Genomic DNA, 24,131 nt, shown 5'->3' on the forward strand with positions numbered 1-24,131 from the left:
GTTCTCCAGGCAGACAAGGGCAGTCAGGCATGCCCCAACATGTAGTCGAACCCAGAGGGGGAGTTCGACAGAGACAATGGCAAGCTGAACAGCGAGATTCACGCCATTGCAAGGGACAATGCGGCCAGTAATGGGGCCATCAACACCTGTTAATGGTGCACTCAAGGACAATAACAGGGGCAGTCAGGGACATCGACTGGCAAGGGACCATTTGTTTCAAACCGCAACTCATGCTGGAGGCGTGGAGGCATACATTCAGCCTGAGTTTGCAGAGATGAGCAAAATACCTGCAGAAATTGCAGAAATGGACACTGGGGGAAATCACTGGAAGCTAAAGTTCAGCGAGTTCATGTGGAGCACGTATACAGTTCATACACCAGGACGCCACCGATAATGATGAAAATGCTCCTCAATGGCATCCCAGTATCAATGGAGTTAGACACGGGTGCCAGCCAGTCCCTGATGGGTATCAAACAGTTCGAAAAGTTGTGGGCATCCAAGGCCAGGAGGCCAAAATTATCGCCGATTGACGCACAGCTACGGACTTACACAAAGCAGATCATTCCGGTGCTAGGCAGCGCCACGGTAGTCGTGACCCACAAAGATTCGGAGAACAGGTTGCCACTCTGGATTGTCCCAGGGGACGATCCCACACTACTGGGGAGGAGTTGGCTTGCTGTCATGAACTGGAAATGGGGCGATGTCAATGCAATTTCCTCTGTGGAGCGAGTATCATGCTCACAGGTCCTGGACAAATTTGACTCATTATTTCAACCCGGCATTGGCACTTTCATGGGGGCCAAGGTAGTGATTCACATAAACCCGGACGCCAGACCAGTACACCACAAGGCCAGAGCGGTGCCGTACGTGATGCAGGAAAAGATAGAAGGCGAATTGGACCGCCTGTTGAGGGAAGGCATCATCTCGCCAGTCGAATTCAGTGACTGGGCGAGCCCGATTGTGCCAATGCTCAAGGTGGATGGGTCAGTCAGGATATGTGGCGATTACAAGGCCACCATCAATCGGGTGTCACTCCAAGACCAGTACCCGCTACCGAGAGCGGAGGACCTCTTTGCGACGCTATCCGGTGGTAAACCTTTTTCAAAATTGGACCTGACCTCAGCTTACATGACCCAGAAGCTGGCGAGTGAGTCGAAGAAGCTGACCACCATAACGACACACAAGGGGCTGTTTGAGTACAACAGATGTCCGTTCGGGATTCGCTCGGCCGCCGCGATCTTCCAACGAAATATGGAAAGCCTCCTCAAGTCGATTCCAGGGACGGTGGTTTTTCAGGACGACATCCTCATTACGGGTTACGATACTGAAGAACACCTCCACAACCTGGAGGAGGTGCTACGCAGACTGGACCGGGTAGGTCTGCGACTGAAAAAGGCGAAGTGCGTCTTCCTAGCTCCAGAGGTAGAATTCCTGGGGATGAGGGTAGCAGCAGACGGGATCAGCCCTACTGCATCCAAGACGGAAGCGATCCAGAGAGCACCCAGACCCCGTAACACGATGGAGCTGCGTTCGTTCCTGGGGCTCCTGAACTATTTTGGTAACTTTCTTCCCAAATTGAGCACGCTGCTAGAGCCGCTACATGTGCTCCTACGCAAAGGTCGCGAATGGGTCTGGGGGGACAGCCAGGAAAGGGCTTTTAATAGAGTACGCAATTTGTTATGTTCCAACAATCTGTTAACGCTATATGACCCATGTAAGAAACTTGTGTTAACGTGCGATGCGTCGTCCTATGGTGTCGGGTGTGTGTTGCAGCATGTCAATGCCAAGGGTCAGTTACAGCTGGTAGCTTATGCCTCCAGAAGTCTGTCCCAGGCAGAAAGGGGCTACGGGATGGTAGAAAAGGAGGCGCTCGCATGTGTATATGCGGTAAAGAAAATGCACCAGTACCTGTTTGGCAGGAAATTTGAGCTGGAAACAGATCACAAACCCCTAACGTCCCTTTTGGCCGACAACAAGGCCATAAATGCAAACGCATCGGCCCGCATACAGAGGTGGGCACTCACATTAGCTGCCTATGACTACACAATTCGGCACAGACCGGGCACTGAAAACTGCGCCGATGCACTCAGCAGGCTCCCACTAGCCACCACTGAGGGGGCTACCGAGCATGGTGCTGAGATGGTCATGGCTGTTGAAGCTTTCGGAAGCGAAGGCTCACCCGTGACAGCCCGTCAGATTAAAGTCTGGACAAATAGAGACCCGCTATTGTCTCTATTCAAGAAATGTGTCCTGAATGGGGACTGGGCAGCCACGTACAGGGCATGCCCTGAGAAATTTAAACCATTTCACAGGCGCAAGGATGAACTCTCGATTCAGGCCGATTGCCTACTGTGGGGAAACCGCGTAGTCATGCCCCAGATGGACAGAGAGGTGTTCATCAGAGAACTCCACAATGGGCACCCGGGCATTGTCACGATGAAGGCAATTGCCAGGTCACACGTTTGGTGGCCAGGGATAGACGCAGATCTGGAACTTTGTGTTCGCAGGTGCAACACGTGTGCCCAGCTGGGCCATGCGCCCAGGGAAGCCCCCCTTAGCCCCTGGCCATGGCCCGCCAAGCCTTGGTCACGCATCCATGTGGACTACGCAGGTCCTTTCATGGGGAAAATGTTTTTGGTTGTAGTAGACGCCTACTCCAAATGGATCGAGTGTGACATTTTAAATTCAAGCACATCCTCTGCCACGGTAGAAAGTCTACGGGCAATGTTCGCCGCCCACGGTCTACCGGACATCTTGGTCAGCGACAATGGCCCGTGCTTCACAAGCACTGAATTCCAGGACTTCATGGCAGGCAATGGAATTAACCATGTTAGAACGGCACCGTTCAAGCCGGCCTCAAACGGCCAGGCAGAACGAGCAGTGCAGATAATCAAACAGGGGATGCTCAGAATCCAAGGGGGTTCCCTACAAACCCGCTTATCACGCCTCCTGTTGGCCTATAGATCCCGACCACACTCGCTCACAGGGGTTCCACCCGCAGAGCTACTAATGAAAAGGACGCTCAAAACCCGATTATCCCTTATACACCCCACCATGAAAGAAATTGTCGAGAGCAGGCGCCAGTCACAATATCACTACCATGACAGGAATGCGAGGGCGCGATGTATTGATGTAAATGATCCTGTTTTTGTCCTCAACTACGCTGCAGGGCCCAAATGGCTCGCAGGCACTGTGGTTGTCAAAGAGGGAAATAGGATTCTGGTAGTTAAACTTACCAATGGACAAATCTGCCGCAAACATGTGGATCAAACAAAAAGGAGGTTCAGCAACCCCATAGAAGAAGCAGAGGATGAACACGATATAGAGTTCACTCCACCACAGGTGACCGAACACCGGAACCAAAGGGAGGAGAGCCCAGTCACTGTGGGCAGTCCGGACAGGCCTGAGGCACTGCAAACAGCAGACACTCAGGCCAGCGCCCAACAACCGGAGCCCCAACTCAGGCGCTCTACAAGGGAGCGTAAACCACCAGAGAGACTCAACCTGTGATCCCAATAAGACTTTGGGGGGTGAGGTGATGTCATGTATTCAACCAGCATTGTAACCCATGTATAAACTGATCTAAGTTGTACACCGTGAGAACACTGACCACTAGGTGGGAGACACTCCTAACCTGGACCTTCAGGTTTAAAAGGGGAAGCTCCACCCACCTTCATCACTTGAGTGCTAAGGAATAAAGGACAGGTCACAGACTGACCTTCTCTCAAGCATGGGCCTCGTGTGCATTTATACTGTGTAGTAAGGACGTATCAACAACCACCACATTACTATACCCCATAGGATTACCACTCTTTGCTATACTGTTATAGAGAAACACCATACAGAGAGAGAAACACCATCCCACAAGGGGGAAGAAAGATCAGCGGGAGAGCCATCCTGATCTTGACTCACACACTTTTTAAAAAAGGAGGGAGAGAGAAAATGGGGAATTATAGACCGGTTAGCCTGACTTCGGTAGTGGGGAAAGTGTTGGAATCAATCATTAAGGATGAAATAGCAGCGCATTTGGAAAGCAGTGACAGGATCAGACCAAGTCAGCATGGATTTATGAAGGGGAAATCATGCTTGACGAATCTTCTAGAATTTTTTGAGGATGTAACTAGCAGAGTGGACAAGGGAGAACCAGTGGATGTGGTGTATTTGGACTTTCAAAAGGCTTTTGACAAGGTCCCGCACAAGAGATTGGTGTGCAAAATCAAAGCGCATGGTATTGGGGGTAATGTACTGACGTGGATAGAGAACTGGTTGGCAGACAGGAAGCAGAGAGTCGGGATAAACGGGTCCTTTTCAGAATGGCAGGCAGTGATTAGTGGAGTACCGCAGGGCTCAGTGCTGGGACCCCAGCTCTTTACAATATACATTAACGATTTAGATGAAGGAATTGAATGTAATATCTCCAAGTTTGCGGATGACACTAAACTGGGTGGCGGTGTGAGCTGTGAGGAGGACGCTAAGAGGCTGCAGGGTGACTTGGACAGGTTAGGTGAGTGGGGCAAATGCATGGCAGATGCAGTATAATGTGGATAAATGTGAGGTTATCCACTTTGGGGGCAAAACACGAAGGCCGAATATTATCTGGATGGCGGCAGATTAGGAAAAGGGGAGGTGCAACGAGACCTGGGTGTCATGGTTCATCAGCCGCTGAAAGTGGGCATGCAGGTGCAGCAGGTGGTGAAGAAGGCAAATGGTATGTTGGCCTTCATAGCTAGAGGATTTGAGTATAGGAGCAGGGAGGTCTTACTGCAGTTGTACAGGGCCTTGGTGAGGCCTCACCTGGAATATTGTGTTCAGTTTTGGTCTCCTAATCTGAGGAAGGACATTCTTGCTATTGAGGGTGTGCAGCGAAGGTTCACCAGACTGATTCCAGGGATGGCTGGACTGTCATATGAGGAGAGACTGGATCAACTGGAGTTTAGAAGGATGAGAGGGGATCTCATAGAAACGTATAAGATTCTGACGGGACTGGACAGGTTAGATGCGGGAAGAATGTTCCCGATGTTGGGGAAGTCCAGAACCAGGGGACATAGTCTTAGGATAAGGGGTCGGCCAAGAAGGACTGAGATGAGGAGAAACTTCTTCACTCAGAGAGTTGTTAACCTGTGGAATTCCCTGCTGCAGAGAGTTGTTGATGCCAGTTCATTGGATATATTCAAGAGGGAGTTAGATATGGCCCTTACGGCTAAGGGGATCAAGGGGTATGGAGAGAAAGCAGGAAAGGGGTACTGAGGTGAATGATCAGCCATGATCTTATTGAATGGTGGTGCAGGCTCGAAGGGCCGAATGGCCTACTCCTGCACCTATTTTCTATGTTTCTATGTTTCCTACCGACGGGTTAGAGGATCATTGGCATAGGACTGTGAGCAGGTCCTCTTGGTCAAGGACGGCACATGGGAAGACCAAGAAATGGGTAGGAAAGATAAACAATATCTGCATTCTTAAAATGGTGTAACGTTTGCAGTTTACCCGACCACGGCACATTTACGCATATATTGTTTGTAAAGGAGACTGAGGTTACCTGTGGATTTTCTCACATTTATCAGATACTTTCAGCCATTAATCATGTGCAATGCTTGTTCAGTTGCTATTAATCAGAACATTTCAACATCGCTGACTTTATCAGTTACTAAATGAGTTGGAAGTTGATCCAGTTTCTGCAGGGTCTCTGATATACCTGGCTATAAATGCCAGGCAGTGCAGTTAAGACATCCCACAGCACAACCGCCGTGATGTTGCGACTGGTGATTTTAGCAAGCCTTGCCCTGCTCGGTAAGTACTACTTCACTTATTTCACCTGCTATTATTATTGACAGGTTGTAGTGTCAGCTGTATCTCAGTGGGCAACACTCTCACCTCTGAGTCAGAAGGTTGTGGGTTTAAGCCCCACTCCAGGGACTTGAGGCACAAAAATCTAGGCTGACACTCCAGTGCAGTGCTGAAGGAAGTGCCGTCTTTTGGATGAGACGTTAAACCGAGGCCCTGTCTGCTCTCTCAGATGGACGTAAAAGATCCTATGGTACTATCTCGAAGAAGAGCAGGGGAGTTATCCCCGGTGTTCTGCCCAATATTTATCCCTCAATCAACATAACAGATTATCTGGTCATTATCACATTGTTGTTTGTGGGAGCTTGCTGTGGGCAAGTTGTCTGCTGCGTTTCCCACATTACAACAGTGACTGCACTTCAAAAGTACTTCATTGGCTGTAAAGCGCTTTCAGATGTCCGGTGGTCGTGAAAGGTGCTATATAAATCCAAGTCTTTCTTTCTCTACCACCACATTTCTGCTATAGCAGCTATAGTTGTAACTGACCTGAAAGTTAGTGCATGTTAATCTGTATGTATGGTGCATGGATAGGCAATAGCATTTCAAAGGAGTCCGATGACACAACAAACCATAAAGTACGTATGAGGTTTGTATTCAGTTTGGAGCCATCTAGTTTGATTTGGATCCTCTCCTATTAGTAACTGGAGAAACAAAGTTGAGAGTCTGGGTGCTGCAGAGGTTACAACACTGACTTTTCTCCTCTGGGGCCTGAGGTTACCTGTTCTTTCACCTCAGTTAGCGGGGGCACACGCCAGTATTGACACAGGTTGGACGCCCGCTATGTGTGAAAGGGTGGGACAAGAAAAGCCAGCAATAGCCAGCCGCTTGGAGGCAGAGCTGGCTGAAAATTGTTAGCAAGTAATAAAAATTGCCCCTTTTGCAGGAAGGCTGCCTACTCCTTGCCATCAGTTCCTTTGATTGACTCTCCCAGGCCTTGAAACAATCCTGTGGGCCCCACTCCTGCTGTTGTGAAGTATTGGCTGCCTGTGATGCAGGAGGGGTTGAAGCGAATAGCAGAGATGCATTTAAGGGGAAGCTGGATAAACACATGAGGGAGAAGGGAATAGAGGGTTATGCTGATAGGGTGAGATGAAGTAGGGGTAGGAGGAGGCTCGTGTGGAGCATAAACACTGGCATGGATGAGTTGGGCCGAATGGCCTGTTTCTGTGCTGCAGACGCGATGTAATTCGATGTAATCAGTGGCACCAGCAAGAATTCCAGCCCGACCTCCACTTTGGACATCAGGCTACAAAGGGGTAAATGCAAGAACCGCTTGCCCCCCACTCCCAACAGGTAACCCCAGTGCATCACAGAACAGGGTGTATTACACACAGGATCGGACACAGGCCCACTGGTACCTGGACACCCTGAATCTGCCAAAAACATCGCAGATTTTCGGGGCCATGAACTGCAGTTTTCAGCCGCCAGCCAGTAACTGAAGTGCAAGTGCGCCCTCTGCTGGCTGCAAGGCTTGAATGTGCGAAATGTGTTTGGGGCAGTTTCAATTCAGTTCCCAAAGGGAAACAAGTTCACAGCACAAGACTACCCATAATTAGTATAAATTGGCATTTTCACTCAAATAGGCCATAAAGGTGGGTATTATGGGAGATGGAAATGTTGCATTAGGCTTTTCTGAGGCTGGGTGGAGTACGGTATGGGTGTTTAACCTGTGGCCTTAGGGCTTAGGGTCACACAGAGCCCCCGAAGCCTGGCTAGCAGGTCTCAAAGCCCAGTAACCTCCATCCTATTTGTGCTGATTTTTCTTATTTGCTAGTTTGGTTCAGTTGAATTTCTTAGGACTAGAGGTTTTCAAAGAGGCTGTTCTTAGCGCTGAAGCCTCATTATAGTTGCTTGCTTTGGAGGCAGTTCAGAGAAGATTCACTCGGTTGATTCCGGGGATGAGGGGGTTGACTTATGAGGAAAGGTTGAGTAGGTTGTGCCTCTACTCATTGGAATTTAGGAGAGTGAGAGGTGATCTTATCAAAATAAGATTATGAGGGGGCTTGACAAGGTGGATGCAGAGAGCTTGTTTCCACTGATGGGGGAAGACTAGAATTAGGGGGCATGGTCTTAGAATAAGGGGCCGCCCATTTAAAACTGAGATGAGAAATTTCTTCTCTTAGATGGTTGTAAATCTGTGGAATTCGCTGCCTCAGAGAGCTGTGGAAGCTGGGTCATTGAATAAATTTAAGGCGGAGATAGACAGTTTCTTAACCAATAAGGGGATAAGGGGTTATGGGGAGCGGGCAGGGAAGTGGACCCGAGTCCATGATCAGATCAGCCATGATCTTATTAAATGGCGGAGCAGGCTTGAGGGGCCGTATGGCCTACTCCTGCTCCTATTTCTTATGTTCTTATGTTTATTATTGGATATTAAATTGCAGGAGTAGGACAAGAAGATGCAGGTTCAAACTAGTAAAAGGCAAACTTAGGACTGATAACCAGGGAATGCTTATTCATACAGAGAGTGATCAATACATGGAATGGACTCTTTTTTAATTTGTTCCTGGGATGTGGGCGTCGCTGCCTAGGCCGGCATTTATTGCCCATCCCCAATTGCCCCTTGAGAAGGTGGTGGTGAGCCGCCTTCTTGAACCACTGCAGTCCGTGTGGTGAAGGTACTCCCACAGTGCTGTTAGGGAGGGAGTTCCAGGATTGTGACCCAGCGACGATGAAGGAACAGCCGATATATTTCCAAATCAGGATGATGTGTGACTCGGAGGGGAACGTGGAGGTGGTGGTGTTCCCATGCGCCTGCTGCCCTTGTCCTGCTAGGTGGTAGAGGTCGCGGGTTTGGGAGGTGCTACCAAAGAAGCCTTGGCGAGTTGCTGCGGTGCATCTTGTAGACGGTGCACACTGCAGCCACGGTGCGCCGGTGGTGGAGGGAGTGAATGCTGAAGGTGGTGGGTAGCGTGCCGATCAAGCGGGCTGCTTTGTCCTGGATAGTGCTGAACTTCTTGAGTGTTGTTGGAGCTGCACTCATCCAGGCAAGTGGAGAGTGTTCCATCACACTCCTGACTTGTGCCTTGGATAGAGCAGAGGAGGCAACAACCCTGGAATCATTTCGGAACAAATTGCATGCTACAATCGAGAGACTTTAGGATCCTTCGACACGATGGGTCGAAATGGCCTCTTTCTATGATTCTATGATTCTATGATTCTATGATTCTATGATTCTCAATGGATGATCCAAGATCGGCCAAATGGTCTTCCTCATCCACAATTATCTTGTGATCTTGTGACCCATGAAGAAAAAACGTTGGCCAATCCTGCAGTACAGAGGTTTTACCAAACCTGACCTGGCCCGGGAGTCCTTGAAGTTTGATTTGCCACGTTGCGAGTGGGATACAGTGCCTTTTACAGACTTCCTGATTACATCGATTAAAGCTTAAGTCAGTAAAAGGCTGCCAGTAGATATTGTACTGAAAACATTTGATCCCCTCAACAGGGCTATGTGCTGTAGACGAACGTGTCATTGGAGGGACCGAGGCAAATCGCAATGCGTGGCCATGGCAGGTATGAAACGTACAACTATTCCTCGACACTATCAGCTCTCTGTAAACTCACAGTGAAGGAAAGAATTTGAGTTAATGAGCCCCTTCACCAACTTCCCTTGCTTCTGAAAGGCTCCCACGACAATCTTACACTAAGGCCTAACGTCCTTTGAAATTAATTTCAAACAAAAAACAATATTTGACCAAATTCTTTTCATATAATTTTCAGTGACCTCTTATCTCTGTCCATCTGCAGGACATGAAACGTAAATAGATAGCAATGTTTTTTTTTTAATTGTAAGCAATAATATTTCCTGCATTACAATGGTAACTACACTTCAAAAGTACTTCATTGGCTGTGAAGCGCTTTGGGACGTCCGGTGGTTGTGAAAGGCGCTATATAAATCCAAGTCTTTCTTTATTTCTTTTTATGAAAACATCCTCCCTCCCCCTCCCCGAAAGGCATTGATCCCATGCTCACCTGACATGCACATGCTATTGGCCATTACTGGAGTGCTATCAGGAGCAGGAGCCCTGGCTGGGTAACCCCGCCCCCCTTCCTAACCCAGCCATGATCGTATTGAATGGCGGAGCAGGCTCGAGGGGCCAAATGGCCTACTCCTGCTCCTATTTCTTATGTAACCCAAGGGCGCTGAGGCAAATTGCAGCTCCCTCATCACTGTCTCAGCTGAAAGCAGCTCACTCAGTACAGATCAGAACAAAACTGGGGCCTTCTTCGTCTGCACGGCTCCGTATCTTTCTATGTCCCCTTTTTTCCCCCTCTGTTCTCTTGGGTCCATAGTATCCCCTTGGACAATATGAGAGTTCCTGGATATCTACATGGACAGTATCAATATCGCTGCTTGGTGAAGCTGCAAGTTCTACAGGATATAAAGTTGCGCCCCCCCCTCCCCCCCTCCCCCTCCCCCTCCCCACCCCAATACAACCCCCCTCCTATCAACATTCCAGGAAGAATGGCAATGTCAGCCCCAGAGAAAGCCCAAGCAAAAAATAAAAATTGCGATTACATTGCATCTTACCAAGTTTCAGAAACGTCATAAATGCGATTTGCATACAATGAATTATTTTACAGAGTTGTTATGTAGTAAAATGTAAAGACTAGGGGCTAGAAATTTGTTTTGGGTGGAAGCGCATCTTCCACCTGTTATGTGCCCGCTTGATATTCAGATATGAAGTCGATGGAACTAAATATCGGGCGGGGAGTATAACGGCCCATTCGATACCGCGCACTTTGAGCTACTGCCCAAAATGAATCTCTACCCCTTTAATTCAAACCTGGGTCTTTATTTGAAGATCCAACACAACTCAATCATTTTCCACGCTAGTATTTTTCACACAGCTCTGTTAGCAATATTTTCTGCATAAATGTGAAGCACTGTGTGTTTTGAAAACATAAAGTAGTGTATAATCCTTTTTTTTTACAGGTTTCTCTTCAAGGTTATGCTCATTACTGGTACCACACCTGTGGTGGCACTCTGATTCGCAATCGATGGGTGCTTACAGCCGCACACTGTGTTGACAGGTGAATGATTTTGATTGACACTCTTTGACAGATTACATAAGGACATCAGAATTAGGAGCAGGAGTAGGCCATTCGGTCCCTTGATCCTGCTCCTCCATTCAATAAGATCATGGCTGATCTTCGACCTCAACAAAGGTTTGGCAGATGGAATACAATGTCGGAAAGTGTGAGGTCATCCACCTTGGGGAAAAAAACAGTAAAAGGGAATATTATTTGAATGGGGAGAAATTACAACATGCTGAGGTGCAGAGGGACCTGGGGGTCCTTGTGCATGAATCCCAAAAAGTTAGTTTGCAGGTGCAGCAGGTAATCAGGAAGGCGAATGGAATGTTGGCCTTCATTGCGAGAGGGATGGAGTACAAAAGCAGGGAGGTCCTGCTGCAACTGTATAGGGTATTGGTGAGGCCGCACCTGGAGTACTGCGTGCAGTTTGGGATATAGCTTTGGAGGGGGTACAGAGACGATTCACGAGGCTGATTCCGGAGATGAGGGAGTTACCTTATGATGATAGATTGAGTAGACTGGGTCTTTACTCGTTGGAGTTCAGAAGGATGAGGGGTGATCTTATAGAAACATTTAAAATAATGAAAGGGATAGACAAGATAGAGGCAGAGAGGTTGTTTCCACTGGTCAGGGAGACTAGAACTAGGGGGCACAGCCTCAAAATACGGGGGAGCCAATTTAAAACCGAGTTGAGAAGGAATTTCTTTTCCAAGAGGGTTGTGAATCTGTGGAATTCTCTGCCCAAGGAAGCAGTTGAGGCTAGCTCATTGAATGTTTTCAAGTCACAGATAGATAGATTTTTAATCAATAATGGAATTAAGGGTTATGGGGAGCGGGCGGGAAAGTGGAGCTGAGTCCACGGCCAGATCAGCCATGATCTTGTTGAATGGTGGAGCAGGCTCGAGGGGCTAGATGGCCTACTCCTGTTCCTAATTCTTATGTTCTCATGTTCTTATGTAACTCCACTTTCCTGCACTATCCCCATATCCCTTGATTCCCTTAATATCCAAAAATCTATCGATCTCAGTCTTGAATATACTCAAAGACTGAGCCTCCACAGCCCTCTGGGGTTGAGAATTCCAAAGATTCACCCGAGTGAAGAAGTTTCTCCTAATCACAATCCTAAATGGACGACCCCTTATCCTGAGACTGTGACCCCTGGTTCTAGACTCCCCAGCCACAGGAAACATCCTCCCGGCATCTACCCCGTCAAGCCCTGTAAGAATTTTGTATGTTTTAATGAGATCATCTCTCATTCTTCTAAACTCTAGAGAATATAGGCCTAGTCTACTCAATCTCTCCTCATAGGACAATCCCCCCCCATCCCAGGAATCAGTCTGGTGATACTCCAGGTGCGGTCTCACCACGGCCCTATATAATTGCAGTAAAACGTCTTTACTCTTATACTCAAATCCTCTTGTAATAAAGGCCAACATACCATTTGCTTTCTTAATCGCTTGCTTAATTAACAGCAGGATTACTATGAATGTTCAACCAATCTCACTGTATGGAAATGGAAACATTCTCAATCTTTTCTCTCTGTGCGGTTTTGAAATCTGTGTGCTTTCTCCTTTTTCTGAAGGTTTTGTCTTTTTCTCTTCCCACTTCCCTCCCTCTCTCCAGTTCACTTTCTTTCCAACCTGTCTATAGTGTGTACTTTTGTAAGAAAATACAGCACCAGACAAGGCTATTTGGCCCATCAAGTCCATTCCTTCCACAGACGTTGGCAGCCTCACTAAAAGTCTTATGAGTTTCCAGTAAAAGTCCTGAAGGATTTCCAGCAGATCCTTATAAGGACTGTGCATGATTTTCAATAGTTCACCGTATAAAACAACAAGCCTTATTTGCAATCACTGGCAACGTTTTAACAACAGTTTATCCCACTTGCCAATAAAAATGACTGCAAAACCTTTGTAATTGAGGACCGGATAAAATGAGTTACTTAAAATCCCAAAGAAAACTGAAACTGAGCACAGCTCACCATTACAAATGGGAGCTGTGTACCAGTAGAGTAACAGAAGTAGCAGTATTGCCCTAGCTATTTTTTTATTAATTCATGGGATGTGGGCATCGCTGGTTAGGCAAGCATTTATTGCCCATCCCTAATTGCCCTTGAGGAGGTGGTGGCCTTATACAACAGAATGGCTTGCTAGGCCATTTCAGAGTCAACCACATTGCTGTGGGTCTGGAGTCACAGACCGGGTAAGGGCGGAAGATTCCCTTCCCTAAAGGACATTAGTGAACCAGATGGGTTTTTACGACAATATAGCAGGTAGTTTCATGGTCACCATTACTGATACTAGCTTTTTATTCCAAATTTATTTAATCAACTGGATTTAAATTCCCCAGCTGCCATGGTGGGATTTTAACCCGCATCTACCCCGTTAGTCCAAGCTTCTGGATAACATAACTGCTATGCTACCGTAACCCTAACAGCCAATGGTGCTCCTTTAATGATCTTGTCCCTCTTTTTGACCAACAAGAAAGGTCCAATTAAGATACTTTGGCACTTGAAGCTATCTACTCCACCCCTTTTGTTTGGAATGACTTATCATTTCCTTCAATCAACAGATCGGGTACATACCGTGTAGTCTTGGGTGATCACAACATTTATGAGACTGATGGAACCGAACAGTACATTTTTGTTCAAGATATCATTCTCCATGAAGGCTGGAATGGCGACCTTTCAGTTGGGTATGTAACTATATTGCTACTTCGGTTAAATGAGAAATCTGTTGATACCATAGTCACTTTAAAATCGAGTCCATCGTGGCTGCCACCGTGCTTCCTGCTCCAGTCTTTAAAAAAGGTTACAACCTCATAGAGGAGGTGTAACTCATGGCTGGCATAGTTTTGTGTGGGCTAATAAGAAATATATGTGCCCCTGCATTGACTGTATAACGTTCATTAGCTGCACTGGCGCTACAATTAGCCTCAGTGTCGCTCGTGACCCCAGGAAAGTGTGTGAGTGTGCGCGTGTGTTGGGGGAAGGACAACATAGCAGACATGAGACGTTAAACTGAGGCCCATCTGCTCTCTCAGGTGGATGTAAAAGATCCCACGGCAGTATTTCAAAGATGAGCAGGGGAGTTATCCCCAGTGTCCTGGCCAATATTTATCCCTCAATCAACATAACAAAACAGATTATCTCATTGCTGTTTGTGGGAGCTTGCTGTGCGCAAATTGGCTGCTGCGTTTCCCACATTACAACAGTGACTACACTCCAAAAAGTACTTCATTGGCTGAGAAACACTTTGAGACATCCGGTGGTCGTGAAAGGCACTTTCTGACAGGGCCTCGGTTTAACGTCTCATCCGAAAGATGGCACCTCTGACAGTGCTGCACTCCCTTAGTACAGCCTAGATTTTTGTGCTCAAGTCCCTGGAGTGGGACTCGAACCCACAACCTTCTGACTCCGAGAAAAGGGTGCTATGCTAACCCACTCAGCCACAGCAAGAGGTAGCAGAGGGTGACTGCCGCTTGTGAAACAGCACTCCAGCAGAACTGAGTGCCTTCAGGAAAGGAGGAGAGCGAAATGAGAAAAGAATATAAAACTGTACATGATCAATAACTCAGCTTAATTGTAGGCACTCGCAAACCACTGTCTGGACGGGACTGTAATGGGTAAAGTCTTAAGATGTGCCTGCAGCATACTGATTTAAAAAACGCAGAAAAAGAGATTTTTACAGAAAAACAATTTTTTTTGAAGGAATGACATTGCTGTGCTTTACCTGGAAAAAGATGCTGTTCTGAACCAATATGTTCAACTTGGAACATTGGCCGAGGCAGGTGCCACCTTACCAAACAACTTTGTGTGTTACGTCACCGGCTGGGGCTACACTCGAAGTAGGTAATTTGGGATTCCTGTGCATTCGTGTATTTTTCTCCTATTTGTCAGAAAACAAATGAACCCTTCACGTGCAAATGATGGCCAGGATTTTCTACCCGCCGCACCTACGGCACAATAGGAATTCCGCTCGCTGCAAGGATCTCGGGGTCCTCCGCATTGTTCAGTTGGGCTCCCCGGCATCCCCTAGGGAGTTGGACTGGAGGGCTCGCAGAGACTGGCCGTGACAGGCCTTGGGGGTTACTGCAACATTGAGTGGCCAGCATCTTCCATACTGCTATTTATACAATGGGCTGGATTTCCCGCTCCTGTCTGCCTCGGAGGGGTTTTCGGGGTCGGTTTTGCGGGGGCGCGAAGCAGTACCGCCCGGAAGAGGCGAGCCGGTGTGTAACACCGCTAGTTGCGACACCAGCTTGCTTTTTGACTCCCGCCCAATCCGTACGTCCCGCAGCGCCCCCTGCTGGGACCATCTGTGAAAACGGGTAGTCCAAGCTGTAGCGGCTGCAGTGAGCTCAGGTAAGTATGTGATTGTTTTGTCTTTTATTTCTTTTTGCGATTATGTTGTGGTGGCGTGAGTTATTCATTGAGAATGTTTTTGATGGGTTTTTTCTCCCCAGGCCTCTCTTAGAATACTCCGAGGCCGGCTGTTTAGCACAGGATTTTCCCATGTTCAGCCGGCCTAGCGCCTTCAGAGAGGTGTGTAACGCCTCCCTTAGCGCTCCGCCCCACACTCAGGGCCCAGCTGCCCAATTTTACTGACTCAGGCGCAAACTGTTCCCGGGCGCAAACTTTACCGTCCCGGAATCAGCAAAGCCGAAAAGCCAGCTCAATGAGCGTTATCATGTAGACTTTGTGGCTATTTAACCCTTACTTTTCGCATAGAGACACGGAAATAGTTGTCGTGTGCCCGGCATTGCTATGGCACAAATTACGGAAAGGGCGTCCGATGATGCATTTCCTTCATTTGCAAATCATTACAATATACCCACACATATATAGGCGGATGTATGTTATATCCCCGTAACTCCTGGCAGGAAATCCCAGAAGTGGTAGGGATGAGGAGGTAGTCACTTTCATCTGACCAATTTAAGCAAAGTGGCCAGTGTAATTAAGCAGAAAATCTAGGCCTTTGAGTTTACTTGTCTATGCGCTGTTAGCCCTCCCACCAGTATACTCCTCATCAGCCCTCGTCCAAGTTATTATTTAAATGGAGAAAGATTGCAAAGTGCCGCAGTACAGTGGGACCTGGGGGTACTTGTGCATGAAACACAAAAGGATAGTATGCAGGTACAGCAAGTGATCAGGAAGGTCAATGAATCTTGGCCTTTATTGCAAAGGGGATGGAGTATAAAAGCAGGAAAGTCTTGCTACAGTTATACAGGGTATTGGTGAGGCCACACCTGGAATACTGCGTGCAGTTTTGGTTTCCATATTTACGAAAGGATATACTTGCTTTGGAGGCTGTTCAGAGAAGGTTCACTCGGTTGATTCCGGGGATGAGGGGGTTGACTTATGAGGAAAGGTTGAGTAGGTTGGGCCTCGACTCATTGGAATTCAGAAGAATGAGAGGTGATCTTATCGAAACGTATAAGATTATGAGGGGTATGACCAGGTGGATGCAGAGAGGATGTTTCCACTGATAGGGGAGACTAGAGCTAGGGGGCATAATCTTAGAATAAGGGGCCGCCCATTTAAAACAGAGATAAGGAGGAATTTCTTTTCTTAGAGGGTTGTGGATCTGTGGAATTCGATGCCTCAGAGAGTTGTGGAAGCTGGGACATTGAATAAATTTAAGACAGAGATAGACAGTTTCTTAACTGATAAGGGAATAAGGGGTTATGGGGAGCGGGCAGGGAAGTGGAGCTGAATCCATGATCGGATCACCCATGATCTTATTGAATGGCGGAGCAGGCTCGAGGGGCCGTATGGCCTACTCCTACTCCTATTTCTTATGTTCTTATGTTCTTACGTCCTCACTTTTACTCTTATTTTAACCTGTAATGACTCAAGAGTCTGGTTATTGTAAACTCACTCAGATGCAACCTGATCCATCTTTATTCCAGTCCAAGTGTGCCAGCGTGACAAAGACACCCAGTTTATATACAGGTGACCAAGCACACATGCCACATGCGTACAGCCCGATGACCTCCGACCACAGCGTCCTCTGGTGTCTGGTGACCCCCAAGCATTAATACATAACAACCCTCGCTCGTGTCCTATTCTCTGGACCTTGTCCCTTCATTGTGGTTTCTCAATTTAACAAAATAATATTGCTTGTTTTAACATTAGCCAAAAACAAAACAGACTGATCAGCACAGGGAGGCTGGAGTTTCCTTGAAGTTGCTGGCACTTTAAGGGTTAGAAAGATGGCAGGTTGTGACCTAAAATAGTATTGACATCATCCAGTGACATAGGATAGAAAAAATTCCCAAAGATATCGTCCATCTTTCCCAGTTTGGACCACAACCTCTATCACTGGAATGACACTGGCGCCGCCAGTTATAGAGGAGTTGGCGATCTGCTCTCTTGCCATTCTGAGCAGAGATGGAGGCAGAAGGACACAGAGACATCACAAAGCACCTTCAGCTGTTTCCTGGATTGCTAAAACTACAGAAATGCTCATTAAAAATCCCATTATTTTAATTGCAACCACCCTATAGGTATTATAAACGGAAACCAAAGCCCACAAACTCTCACTCATGAATAATCTACTCCCCCCCCACTTATTTATCCTGTCACACTGTGGGTGTTAACACATACTGTAGATGCATAAGGCAATGATCAGTGCTGCCTTTTGCCCTGAGTGTGCTATTTTTCTCTGGGTCCCTTTGTTTCATTTTAATGTTTTCTTCTTAATTTCTTTCCTTTCTTGGTCCTTCATTGTTTGCTTCCTCAAATCCTCACAGTTTTGAAATGTAGGAGCATATAAAGCAATGCATCGGGATATAGCATTTTGCTGCAACTCATAGAATCATAGAAATTTACAGCACAGAAGGAGGCCGTTCAGCCCATCGTGTCCGCGCCGGCTGACAAAGAGCTATCCAGCCTAATCCCACTTTCCAACTCTTGGTCCGTAGCCCTATAGGTTTCGGCACTCCAAGTGCACATCCAAGTACTTTTTAAATATGGTGAGGGTTTCTGCCTCTACCACCCTTACAGGCCGTGAGTTCCAGACCCCCACCACCCTCTGGGTGAAAACATTTCTCCTCAACCCCCCTCTAATCCTTCTACCAATTACTTCCAATTTAAATCTATGCCCCCTGGCTATGGACATCGCTGCTAAGTGAAATAGGTCCTTCCTATCCACTCTATCCAGGCCCCTCATAATTTTATACACCTCAATTAAGTTTCCCCTCAGCCTCCTCTGTTCCAAAGAAAACAACCCCAGCCTATCCAATCTGAAAGTTATTTGTCAATAAATCTGCATAGTGAAACCACAGACACCTTTAAGGATCTTCCACGGATGTACAGTGTATTAATTCAGGAAAAGGTTGGCTTCATCCGCCATAAATTCTTAACCTGGAAAGCAAATAGTTAGAAGCCATCAAATGGTCTTCAATCTGATTGTCGATGTTCCCATAGACGGACAGACAATATGGTGCTATATTATTATCCAGAATAAAATGTGGACTATAATAACAGTGATTGACAAAAATTCAACATTAACAGTGGATCTTTTTTCTTGATGCAGATGGTGGGACAGTTAATCCTACTCTTCAACAAGCTCCCATCAAGGTTGTTGCCTATAACGTCTGCTCCCAGCCCGAATGGTGGGGTTATTATGTCACATCAAACATGGTGTGTGCTGGAGGTGATGGTATCATTGCTGGTTGTCAGGTAATAATCTTGGATACTCTCTTTCAATGGACATATTGAAGAAGATATTGACAATCCTGAGTACTATCAGTGCAATGGGAAGCCTCTTGTCATGAGGCCACACTTACCCTTACTTTCAATTTTCTTTTCTCTTCATCTCTCAGCACAGGAACATAGGGATGTGCAGGACTGGAAAAGGCCATTATGGTCCAGCCAGCAGCTCCCAAAGTCTGGAATATATCATACACCACTCTATCTCTCATTACCCTCAATCGCTTCCCTCATCAAACATTCAACCAGCTACCTCTTGTTTTTACTGACACCGTCTGCCTCATTCTTTCCTCATCGTGTCAGCTGTGGCTCATTGGTAGCACTATCACCTCAGAGGGTTGTGGGTTCAAGTCCCACTCCAGAGATTTGAGCACATAATCTCGGCTGACATTCCAGAGTAGTGCTGAGGGAGCGCCGCACTGTCGGAGGGGCAGTACTGAGTGGGCACTGCACTGTCGGAGGGGCAGTACTGAGTAAGCACTGCACTGTCGGAGGGGCCAGTACTGAGTGAGCACTGCACTGTCGGAGGGGCAGTGCTGAGGGAGCGCTGCACTGTTGGAGGGGCAGTACTGAGGGAGTGCTGCACTGTCGGAGGGGCAGTACTGAGGGAGCGCTGCACTGTCGGAGAGGCAGTACTGAGGGAACGCTGCACTGTTGGAGGGGCAGTACTGAGGGAGCACCGCATTGTCGGAGGGGCGGTACTGAGGGAGCGCCGCACTGTCGGAGGGGCAGTGCTGAAGGAGCACCTCACTGTCGGAGGGGCAGTACTAAGGGAGTGCTGCACTGTCGGAGGGGCAGTACTGAGGGAGCGCCGCACTGGCAAAGGGGCAGTACTGAGGGAGTGCTGCACTGTCGGAGGGGCAGTGTTGAGGGAGTGCTGCACTGTCGGCGGTGCTGCCTTTTAGTTGAGACATTAAACCGAGACCGCGTCTACTCTCTCAAGTGGCATAAAAGATCCCACGGCACTATTTCGAAGAAGAGTAGGAGAGTTCTGAGCCAATAATTATCCACCAATCAACGTCACTAAAACAGACAATCTGGTCATTATTACATTGCTGTTTGCGGGAGTTTGCTGTGTACAAATTGACTGTAAAGCGCTTTGGGACCTCTTGAGGTGGTGAAAGGGACTATATAAATACGAGTCGTTCTGTTTTTCTTTCTCTGTCCTTTCCTCCATTTCTTGCTCACTTATCACTCCTGTTCTTTCTTTCACTCCCATTTTCTTTTCAATATTTCTCTTATTTCTCCATCACCGTTTTTTCTCTTTATGTTTCTCTACCTTCCTGTTACTCTTTCTTTCTATGTCTCCTTGATTTCTGTGCCCATTTTGATTTGACTTTTTTGATAGATTTTTAAAAAATTAAATAAATCTTACGTACTCCAGCATGAGGGACTGAATATAACTGGGTTTTTCCTCACAGGGAGATTCTGGTGGGCCTCTAAATTGTCAGCATAATGGGATATTCTACGTCCACGGAGCCACCAGCTTTGTCGCTGCAGCAGGATGTGACACCTACATGAAGCCAACGGTCTGGACCCGTGTCTCATCTTACATCAACTGGATCAATGATGTATGTTAGCGCTTGATTTTTGTTATCATTTTATATACTGTATAAGATGCTACAGGATAAATGTTCTGATTTAACACTCCTTGCACAGAGCTTCGTGTGATGGGATATATATTGGTAATGGCACCCTGCATGATTATCCGTCCATTTAAATCTGGAGCCATCAGGCCCATGAAGTAGGAGATGGATGGGCGGGGGGGGGGGGGGTGGGGGGGCAGGCCGATCCAGAATGAGGTCGCTGACAGACACGATATATAGGTGGGCGTCTTGAAACAAGATACAAGCGAGGGAAATATGTCCTCTGACATAATTCCCACCATTTGCAACACTGGGCGCCAGAAGTGTTGCCATGGCGATGGAGGAGAGGCCTAAGATTTTTTTTGCTGCCAGGGCCTGTCCAATCACTCGCAGAGTGCTGGAGTGCACAGGCCAAAGAGGAAAGCGGAATATTTTTCAACAGATTTGGCTTCCTTAATGGCATTTGTCATTAATTGCAGTGTTTTAAAATGTGAAAGCACCTTAGTGTAATGTGACCAACAGACTTGATTTCCACCATCAGCCCCATGTCACGCTCTGACCCAGAAACTCTACGCATACTTGCACGGGACAGCGTGCCACCTATTAACGTGAGCAAGATTAAAAAGAAAGTTTAAAAAGTTGGCTGGGCATTTGTTGTAGCTACACTGTAACTACCTCCTACTAGACTAGTATTGTGCTGGTTCCACAGGCTCTCGAGCAGCAGGTCTTATAGAAACATAGAAACATATAAAATAGGAGCAGCAGTAGGCCATTCGGCCCTTCGAGTCTGCACCGCCATTCAATATGATCATGGCTGATCCTCCATCTCAACACCATATTCCCACTTTTTCTTCATACCCCTTGATGCCTTTTGTGTCGAGAAATCTATCTGTCTCTCTCTTAAATATATTCAGTGACTTGGCCTCCACAGCCTTCTGTGGTAGAGAATTCCACAGGTTCACCACCCTCTGAGTGAAAAGATTTCTCCTCATCTCGGTCCTAAATTTCCTACCCCGTATCCTGTGACCCCCTTGTTCTAGGCTTCCCAGCCTGGGGAAACATCCTCCCTGCATCCAGTCTACCCAGTTAAAGATCAACTTGGCAGATTCGCTAACTGACAGCTAAGAAACCTCAGATTTCCTTGACCCTGCTGGTACTACCGGCTGCATGAGACCAACAACTAAAGAAGCAGCTACACAGGCACATTCTAAAAATGGCTTCAAACCGCTTGCATGAATTCAATTCAGCTAACCGTACACCCGAGTTACTTGAAAGCAGTATAATTAGCATGTCTGATATAGAAACATAGAAATTTACAGCGCAGGAGGAGGCCATTTCGGCCCATCGTGTCTGCGCCGGCCGACAAAGAACCACACGGCCCTCGGTCAGCGGCCCTGAAGGTTACAATATAAACCTATGAACAATGGCAGAAAGGTAAAGAGTACCCAGCCCAGCCAGTCTGCCCACACAACTGTGACACCCCTTATACTGAAACATTCTACACTCCACCCCAACCAGAGCCATGCGATCTCCTGGGAGAGGCAAAAACCGGATAAAAACCCAGGCCAATTTAGGAGAAATAAATCTGGGAAAATTCCTCTCCGACCCATCCAGGTGATCGAAACTAGTCCCAATCACCCTGGCCGTGTTCGATTCCTTGCTGTACTTACCATCGTATCTGCGCCGATATAGCACACACTAGCTTATAGTACCCTCTCTAATAAAGAACTATGGGGTAGAAATGCCACCCAAGATGGGCGATATCGTATCATCCGCCCGTTATATACCACGCCGATATTCAGTTACATTGACTCCAATGGAATTGAATATCAGGCGGGGCATATAACGGGACGCCGATGCAGAATTGCCTGTTTGCATTCCCCCCAAGACAAATTTCTACCCCTAAACACCCTGAGGTAGAATTTCGGTGGTGGTTTTCCCAATCACCTGCCGAAACTTTGGCGAAAATTCTGGAGAAACAGTGTAAACAAGGGCCTGGATTTTGCAGCGGGTAATGGCGGTGAAGCGCATGCACATCGAAACGCGGAAGTCCTGAAGTTGCGGTCAGTCATTCACTGCTCCGACACTGGCTGTGCTGTGGCCCGCCCCCCGCCCCCCATTGCCGGCAATCCGTGTAATCGGTGAAATCAGCAGAGCTGACGAAAACATGAGCTTTTCTGCGCTATCGCTGTTAAACACCCCATTAAATGTTGAGCCTTGTTGGAATAGGCATAACTGGGGTTTTAACAGCATATTGACTGCTAAACAACTGTTTTGGCCCTGATAAACTACATTTTATATTTGTGGAGTGTCAAATTGCTCCATTATGATAAAAATAACAATTAAAAAAAATGTTTTTTTTTTCAAAATTTGTTCATGATTCTACCTTCTACCTTATCCCCATGTGTATGTCCCAATCTTCATTTCACTCTCTGTAACATTTTTTAAAAATGCAGATTAAAAACTGCTTTTCATTTCCTGGTTTGCTGTCTGTGAGTATTCTTCAATGTGATTGGCTGCTTAGACAGCTTGTTGACGTCAATGCAGCTCTTCGCTGGGGATTCCCGTTACACAGCGCTACAATCAATTGCATGTCGAGAAGGGCAAACTTCTCGCCATTAAGATCGCGAAATTCGGCCCCCCACCCTCACATCTGTAATTAGAGTGATAGTCTAGTCAAGTATCTGTTCATACCCCAGACTAACCAGTTTCAGAAAAAAATAATAATCATGTTTGTTTTTCAGAAAATCGCTTTTCATTAAAACTGGATTACGATGGACAAACTGCAACTCACAACAAAAACATGTAACTTCACTAATTGTATTGGGATACAGCAATAAAAATGAAATGTATCATTTTTCCTGTTCATTGCCTCTTGATATTAATACATCTTTTGTAAAAAGAAAGCAGCTGGTGGTTGGGTTTTCAACATTTACGTTACATCGTGACCTATTGCTTGTTAATTCTTTGCTATATGTCTGAGGAATACTCAGGCAGATAGGGAATGTGTGACCATCAGGCAGAGCGGTGGAAGGAAGGTAGTGCAGGGGTCCCCTGCGGTCATCTCCCTCCAAAACAGATACACCGTTTTGGGTACTGTTGGGGGAGATGACTCATCAGGGGAAGGCAGCAGCAGCCAAGTTCATGGCACCATGGGTGGCTCTGCTGCACAGGAGGGCAGGAAAAAGAGTGGGAGAGCTATAGTGGTAGGGGATTCTATTGTAAGGGGAATAGATAGGCGATTCTGCGGCCGCAATCGAGACTCCAGGATGGTATGTTGCCTCCCTGGTGCAAGGGTCAAGGGTGTCTCGGAGCGGCTGCAGCGCATTATGGAGGGGGAGGGGGAACAGCTAGCTGTCGTGGTGCATATAGGTACCAACAATATAGGTAAAAAAACGGGATGAGGTCCTACAAGCTGAATTTAGGGAGCTAGGAGCTAAATTAAAAAGTAGGACCTCAAAGGTAGTAATCTCAGGATTGCTACCAGTGCCACGTGCTAGTCAGAGTAGAAATAGCTCAGATGAATACATGGCTTGAGGAGTGGTGCAGTAGGGAGGGATTCAAATTCCTGGGACATTGGAACCGGTTCTGGGGGGAGGTGGGACCAGTACAAACCGGACGGTCTGCACCTGGGCAGGACCGGAACCTATGTCCTAGGGGGAGTGTTTGGTAGTGTTGTTGGGGAGGGGTTAAACTAATATGGCAGGGGGATGGGAACCTATGCAGGGAGGCAGAGGGAAATAAAAAGGGGGCAGAAGCAAAAGGTAGGAAGGAGAAAAACAAGAGTGGAGGGCAGAGAAATCAAGGGCAAAAATCAAAAAGGGCCACATTACAACATAATTCTAAAAGGACAAAGAGTGTTAAAAAAACAAGGCTCTGAGTCTCAATGCGAGGAGCATTCGTAATAAGGTGGATGAATTAACTGCGCAGCTGGCTGTTAACGGATATGA

General features: G+C 47.1%; 2 protein-coding genes across 4 annotated transcripts in view; one reads left to right on the forward strand and one right to left on the reverse strand.

The window, feature by feature from the left end:
* Positions 1-24,131, reverse strand: part of LOC139240874 (TRAF family member-associated NF-kappa-B activator) — a 222,872-nt gene that overhangs the window by 186,298 nt on the left and 12,443 nt on the right. The gene's annotated exons all lie outside the window — the stretch shown is intronic.
* On the forward strand, positions 5,748-23,038 carry LOC139240873 (chymotrypsin-like elastase family member 1). The gene is made up of 8 exons (XM_070869375.1): positions 5,748-5,787; positions 9,290-9,357; positions 10,781-10,878; positions 13,453-13,575; positions 14,591-14,727; positions 18,420-18,565; positions 20,017-20,166; positions 22,926-23,038. Exons 1-8 carry the CDS (start codon positions 5,748-5,750, stop codon positions 22,941-22,943), a joined length of 780 nt encoding a protein of 259 aa, XP_070725476.1. The 3' UTR covers positions 22,944-23,038.

Source organism: Pristiophorus japonicus, chromosome X, assembly GCF_044704955.1.
Source record: "Pristiophorus japonicus isolate sPriJap1 chromosome X, sPriJap1.hap1, whole genome shotgun sequence".
Taxonomy (NCBI): Eukaryota; Metazoa; Chordata; class Chondrichthyes; family Pristiophoridae; genus Pristiophorus; species Pristiophorus japonicus.

What these genes read in the sequence shown, in the direction of transcription:
- LOC139240873 (XM_070869375.1), top strand. Translation starts at nt 5,748, where the DNA reads ATGTTGCGACTGGTGATTTTAGCAAGCCTTGCCCTGCTCG. An exon ending in AGCAAGCCTTGCCCTGCTCG is followed by an intron (nt 5,788 to 9,289) that starts GTAAGTACTACT and finishes TCCCCTCAACAG; the next exon opens with GGCTATGTGCTGTAGACGAA. An exon ending in GCAATGCGTGGCCATGGCAG is followed by an intron (nt 9,358 to 10,780) that starts GTATGAAACGTA and finishes TTTTTTTTACAG; the next exon opens with GTTTCTCTTCAAGGTTATGC.